The sequence below is a fragment of the Plectropomus leopardus genome, chromosome 3, assembly GCF_008729295.1.
Source record: "Plectropomus leopardus isolate mb chromosome 3, YSFRI_Pleo_2.0, whole genome shotgun sequence".
Classification (NCBI taxonomy): domain Eukaryota; kingdom Metazoa; phylum Chordata; class Actinopteri; order Perciformes; family Serranidae; genus Plectropomus; species Plectropomus leopardus.
The window spans coordinates 31,642,367-31,649,160 of record NC_056465.1 but is presented as its reverse complement, the minus strand read 5'-3'; the positions used below and the strand labels follow the sequence as shown (position 1 = coordinate 31,649,160).

General features: G+C 38.7%; 1 protein-coding gene and 1 long non-coding RNA gene across 2 annotated transcripts; both read left to right on the top strand.

Moving 5' to 3' along the window:
• Positions 1-2,477: 2,477 nt before the first annotated feature.
• LOC121940304 lies at positions 2,478-2,931 on the top strand. The gene is made up of 4 exons (XR_006105606.1): positions 2,478-2,533; positions 2,640-2,673; positions 2,810-2,835; positions 2,915-2,931. It is a non-coding gene; the product is annotated as an uncharacterized LOC121940304 (long non-coding RNA).
• A 708-nt stretch (positions 2,932-3,639) lies between these two features.
• Positions 3,640-6,741, top strand: si:dkeyp-117h8.4 (uncharacterized protein LOC572032 homolog). The gene is made up of 3 exons (XM_042483097.1): positions 3,640-5,048; positions 6,272-6,314; positions 6,413-6,741. Exons 1-3 carry the CDS (start codon positions 3,686-3,688, stop codon positions 6,420-6,422), a joined length of 1,416 nt encoding a protein of 471 aa, XP_042339031.1. The 5' UTR covers positions 3,640-3,685; the 3' UTR covers positions 6,423-6,741.
• The last annotated feature ends 53 nt before the right edge of the window (positions 6,742-6,794 follow it).

Genomic DNA, 6,794 nt, shown 5'->3' with positions numbered 1-6,794 from the left:
ACATAATTCACGTATTGTTTCTTGCAGCGTGCTGAGGGCTTGTTTATTGTTTATGTCGAGGCAGGACCGCCATGGATGTATTAGCGTTACTGTTTGACGCGTGAAGATGACGTCCTGTCAATGACTGATTCAAGTCCATCAGGATATCTGATTATCGTGATCACCACAACCGGTGGAGTATAAACTGAATACATTTACCATGGATATATTAAGAAACATTTACTCAAGAACAGTATTTAGGTAACATATTGAGGAAAATTATATTACGACTGTATTCAATCTAAGAGGTCAATATTGGGCTTTTTTACTCCACCACATTTGTCTGACATCTTTAAATACTTTTTCAGATTCAGATTATTGATTAAAAAAAAGTATTGATAAAGTCATGAATTATGATGTATTGCTATGGATTAAGCTACCCAGTCATAGCAAAGTAGTTAAAATCAGCTCCACCTTTAACGGCAGCATCACTAAAGTGATGAACACATACTTGCATTAATTACTATAAGAATATATATATTAATTCTGAAGTGACCCATTCAGCAAAATGAGTGCATATATATGCATAATATATGTTTTAGCTTTCTGTTTTTAATTTGAGTTTTTGTTGTTGTTTTGAGAAATTTTCAGATGATCTTGTACTTTCTTGTACTGTTGCTCATTGCCTCCTTCTCATGCTTTTGAAATAAATAAATAAATCAAGCAAGCAAGCCGGTTTGCTCTGGTTATACACACACACACACACACACACACACACACACACACACACACACACACACACACACATTTATATATATATAAATATATATATAATTTGCAGAGGAGTTGGTCATGCTATCAAATAAGTGCATGGATTGCAGAAGAATAAAGTAGCATAAAATGAAAATACTCAAGTAAAATACAAGTACCGGCGCAATTGAACGTATATAAATCCAGCAAGTGAGTAAATGTATTCAGAGTCACAAAAAAACGAAGTTAAATTACTTGTATGTACACAAACTTACTCGGCATGACAAACCTTATCTGATTCTTCCTAAAGCGAAACCAGGATTTCCCAGCGACAGTGAAGGCCACTCTGTCCAATCATCTCTCTGTCCAATCATCGGGCTCTATTTTCTGGAAGATTTTTGGAACCTCAAACCGCCCGAAGATCTGAGAGGAGACAAAACTGAACCAAAAACTCACAAAACCGCCATAAAACGTCGACAAAAAGAAGAATCTAAAATCTTTTTTTTCTTATATCGAGTCACGCTAGCCTGCGGCTTCTTTCACTAATCTCCCAACATAAAGAAAAAGTATTTTTTAATGCAACATGGACGAGTTTTTAAAGAAACGGCTCTCTGAAAATAGCTTTAACTACAAAATTTCACTGGAGAGAATCATAGGCAAGGTTTTGTTAAAAAGGAGGTCAATAATGTGGCCACGTTACCGTTAGCATGAAGTGAAGCAGCACGGCTAAAAACACCTTGTTTAACGCGTTTTTTCTGGTTTTAAACAGTATTCAAAGCCTCAGTGCCAAGATGGGTTGGAGGTGAACCTCGTGAAAAACAGGATTCCCAAGTAAGTTCACCACACAGCTGTTATAACCCAGAGTTTAATGCCACTGTAACACAACATTTACAAACTATATATGTATTTTATGGCGACATGCTCATTCTTGACATCAATAATTAGTCTGTAACTAAACTAATGTAAAAGCTAGCAAACTTTTACCATTGGCTTCTATTCAAACGTGTTATAATTACATAAAGTTGGCATATCCATCATGTAATTTTGATTTGTCAGAATTGACTAGAATTACATTTATGTCATCTAATAAAGTATAAACAGTTTTAGGTAGCTACAATGAGAATTTTGCCACCTCAAAATTGAATTACAGATATCTTACTGAGTTTGGATAGTAAAAGTTTGAACTGCAGATACCTACATTGAGCATTTCCTGTCATAATTTCACATATCTAGAATTGTATATCAGATATCTGACATACAGTTATTTTACATACAGTGTTTTAAGATATAATTACTTTTATAACTGGTCAGAAAAAATTAATTTTACGTATCAAAAAGTAATTTCCACTAGTTAAAATGTTTTGAAGACGAAGTATGGACAATAGCATGCCAACATAAAGCTACTTATATTCAATGTTTTTAGTACAGAAATAGTGATTCAATACATTGATCAGTTAAACGACCTTATATTAATAATAATTAATTGTTTAATATCATTAAAGTAGAATATCTGTAGATTATTTTCGGTTTGGTTTATATTGTTAACCTAAGCTCTTAATATTTTAATGGGCATTTTCACTACTTCACTTTTTTTTTAAACACAATAATCCAATACATTTTACAGATGAATCAGTAATGAAATAATTACTGAAACTCAGTGATTTGTTTCCATCTCTGTAGTTCATTAGTTGCCATGTGGCCTGGTCTCATTGTTATCTTTTCTTTTTTGAATTCTTTGCATGATGAAGCACTCGAACGCTACATGCGTCTGTCGAAAATGGAGCTGAACAGGCTGGAATCAAAGGTTTGGTCGTAATGAACATAAAATACAATGATCTGATTATAAGAAGCTGTTTTATCAGCTGCAGTAGGTTCAGCTATTATAAACTGAACACTTAATCCATCCTCAGGGCCTGGCAGATTTGAGAGAAGAATCAATAAGATGTAAGTATCAATAAACTAAAATCAATAATATACAATTTAGCATATCAATTAGCATATACAGTATATAGCAGAGATGCTTATAAATCGTAATTATATAAATTCAGTAATCTGATAACTCTATTTCTTCCGCCGCCAGCCCAGGACATTACAAGAGACTCACAGGTAAATGTCCTGTTTATTTTCACAGTGCTGTCTTAAATATCTTGTATTTATTTGTTTTACTGTCATTTATTTTCAACAGTTGGACTTCACGCACCAAGAACAGCAGAGCTGATGAAACCTGTGTGTCTTCTATGGAGGATGATGGTAAGAGCAAGAAAGCAAAATGCAAATGTAAACAGATATTGCACAAAATTAAATTAAAAAGTGTCTTATTTAACCCTTTCAAACCTGGATTGACATCAGTTTTATTGTACTGCATTCAGACACCTTTTTGCAAACTATAAGACCTGACAATTTTGCAAATTGGTTTGATTTTGCTTGAAAACAGCAGGAAAAAGGCCAGCTTGAAAAGAAATTTCCCACACTTTGTAAGAAATCTTGCAAAAAAATAAAGTTTTAAAAAAGAGGTGGAGTATTTTGAAAATAATCTAAAAAATAAGAAATATGTCCAGAAAAAATATTTATAACACATTTTTATTTAAAACTGACTGGATGTCAAAAAAAAAATAAAATATACAAAATAAAATAAATATATTTTTTTATTTTCAGCAGTTTTTCTTGGTCATTTTTCTGCCTTTTTTTTTCTTACTGCAACTTTTTACCATTTTGCTCATTTTTGGACCATGTCTTGTCCAAAAATGAGCCCCCAATGTTTTTGAAAGAAATCAAAACAATTTGCTCAAGTTTTAAAGGGTTAAGGTGATGTTTCTTCTCCCATTTTGCAACCTACAGGGATGGCCAGAAATGACACAACTCACTTGACCGTGAGCTCGTTGGATGAGAGCCAGAGTTAACTGCAAACATTTCTGAGACGGAGCTCCAGCCTGAGGACCAAGACGAGGAGCTGGAAATGACTCTGAGGAGCCACGGCAGCTCTTTGGTCGACCTCTACCCCAGCATGATCAGCCGAATCGGGAAGGCCTGGCATCGGCAGCATGTCTCTAACGCCGCCGACTCGGTGCTGAGGAGGTACCGCAGATGGCGACAGCAGTCAAGCAGAAGCAACCTCAGCAACACCTTCATCGTCCCGCTGAGACATAACAGAAACCCGAACAACGTGATCAGCGAGACGCAGCTGAAGGAGAACAGCCCCGAGAGAGGACAGTTCACCCCTCGGTCTCCGTTGCAGATGGTTACTAATATTGAGGACTGGTCTCCTGGGAGAAGAGAGCAGCATGAGCCTGTCCTCGTGATGGACTTCTCTTCTTCTGAGCCAAAAGACGTCTCTCTGAATGAGACATTTACTATGTCTGAAGTGTTCCGGCTTGGAGATCAGCCGTCCACCTACAGGCTCAGTCCTTCAAGACCTTGCTATCCCACCGCAAAAGCATCCTTGGACCCGTCTCTCAGGTCTCGAAGGCTTTCTCTAACTGCACACTCCTTGCAGACCGATGGATGCTCCACGTACGCATCTGAAAGCACCGCTGCAAAAGATCGACAAGACATCTACGGCTCCCCGGTCAGGCAAAGTCCCTTACATGCAAAAATGATGACCAGCCTCAGTAGATCACCTCGTGGCTTTTCCAGGAGCCCAAAATCTGTGGAAAGTTTTTCCAGAGAGCCTACGAGATCCAGATTAATGTCCACCCCTCCACAAAAGCCAACATTGCCACTGAGGATGCTCTACCCTTCAGATCACCCCCTCTACCCACAGCTGCGTTCACCTCAGGCCGCCACAGCAGCAGGACCGAGTCGTCACGGTCTCCGGCGCCACCTGTCCTTCGACTCCTCCCTACCCTCGATCCGTGTCTCCTACTCCCCAAAGAAGCTTGATGAGGACTTCCTAAAGCTCTACCACAAGTTTGTCTGCCAAAATAAATCATCTCCTTTTAACGGGCATCCCTGCCGCCTCTGTGCCCGAAGCTCCGAGCTCAGCAGAGGCCCCTCTTCCTCGGCTCTGGCAGCTCTCGCCTTGTCACCCCACCGCTCCCTCCTGAGAAAACGCCACAGGGAGTTGGACTGGCTCAACCATCCGCAGTCTAAACGCTCCAGGGAGGAGTACTACCCATCCTCCCCGGGGTCAAGACGCTACGGGAAAGAGATGCTAAGGCGCCATCTCTCCACTTCTGAGCATGAGCAGTGTCAGTACGGCCTCTCCTACAGCTCCACTAAACCCAGCATGTTCAGCACCCAGCAGCGCTCAGCAGATACACATCAGGACACCTGGATGAGTCGACGCCACGATGTGTCTGCATCTGATTTTTCTGGCATGGGTGAGCCTCCTCTAACAAACTCTATTATGCTCCAGGCGTCTTTTATGTCCTGTGTACTGTTAAATTAAAGGGACAGTTCAGATTTTCCCCGGTTTGGAGAAGCAGGCTGAAGTCCGACAGGGAAGCTAAGTAATGTACTGCTGTAGAGGATTTAGTAATAAAACACATTTTAACCACCTAAAAAGAAAAGTTTAAATGCACGCTATACTGAGAGTATTTTCACTTAATATTAGACAGTGATTTCCAAATAATGCCGTTATATCACTGTTTTCAAAGCCAGACTTCATTGAGAAAAACAGTGATTTAAACATTGCTAAACACAGAAGCTGCTGCTCCACCGCTGCTTTGATCAGTTAGTTAGTTTTCGTTATTGTGTGCTTAGCCGTATGAAATGTTACTCCTGGTTCACCAAAATCACACAAAAACACAAACTAACATACTGATCAAAGAAGTGGTAGACCAGAAGCTACAGTGTTCAACAAGCTAAAATTTCTGTTTTTCTCAGTGGAGTCTGGTTGCTTTGACGAGAGCGTAGACGGGAAATTTAAGCCATTTACAGCTTTTCCTGTTGGAACAGACTGCCTGACATAAAGTCAAAGAAGTGGAAGTACTCTAAATTTGGCAAACCCTTAAACCGATACTGAGTTTCATTTTCTTCAGGTGGCTAAAATGCGCTTTTTGCTGACTTTCATTTACAGCACTACACTGCCTAGATTCTGTGTCGGACTCGAGCCCGCTGCTCTAAACTGGGGGCGTCCCGACTGTCATCTACTGTATGTTACACACCGATTATGGATAAATCTCGCATACAACCCCAGTTTAAGAAAAACCTAACTATCCCTTTAACCCTTTGAAACCTGAACAATTTAGCTTGATTTCTTTGGAAAAACATGGGAAGAAAGCAATGAGAAGCAAAAGTAGAAATGGCCCAACAAGAAATTCGTAAAAAAAAAAAAAAAAGTGCATGAAAATAATCAGATTTTTTTTAACTAAGTTAAAAAAAAAAGTAGCTATGATAATTAAAGCTTTTTCCCTAGTCATTTTCTCTAGCATTTTAAAACACATTTTTCGCAATTTATGGGACATTTCTTACTAAGTTGCTCATTGCCTTTTTCCTGTAACCTTGAAAAAAAATTGCACAGGGTCCAAAGGGTTAAGCAGTTTGTAAGTGTTGATAACCTTTGATCAGATTCCTTTACTCATTATTATGCTTCATTCAACAGGAAGTTCACTTGAGAGCAGAATGGTCATCAGCTCCTCTCCCAGGTGATTTATCCTAATTCTCATGTACAGTGTTTGTTTTCAGGTGTCTGAGCAGTACTTTGTTCTCATCATCACCGTCTTTTCTTCCCCAACATGTGCAGAAAATGGTGAACAGCGAATACACCGAAGACGGAAAACTACTCTCATGTAACACGTCGATGTAAAAAGTGTTGTGCAGCTGTGTGAAACTTTTGATACAAATGACAATAAAAATCTTAATCTTAAGAACACATGATGAACTAAAAGTGAAGCTTTTTAAATGTGTGAACTCAGGAAGTTGTGTCACTAAACTGCAACTGTCAAATGTTAAATCTCTTAAGTGGTCATTATATTTGTTTTAAGTTTTATCTCCATCCGAGTTTGTGTTTTTGTTTGGATGTTTTAACTTTTTTTTTTACAAATACTGCTGAAACCGTCTTTTCGAGCGATTATTGTCTATACTCTTGTATGCTCTCTTAATGTTTTTGTGCTATGGTGCATCAT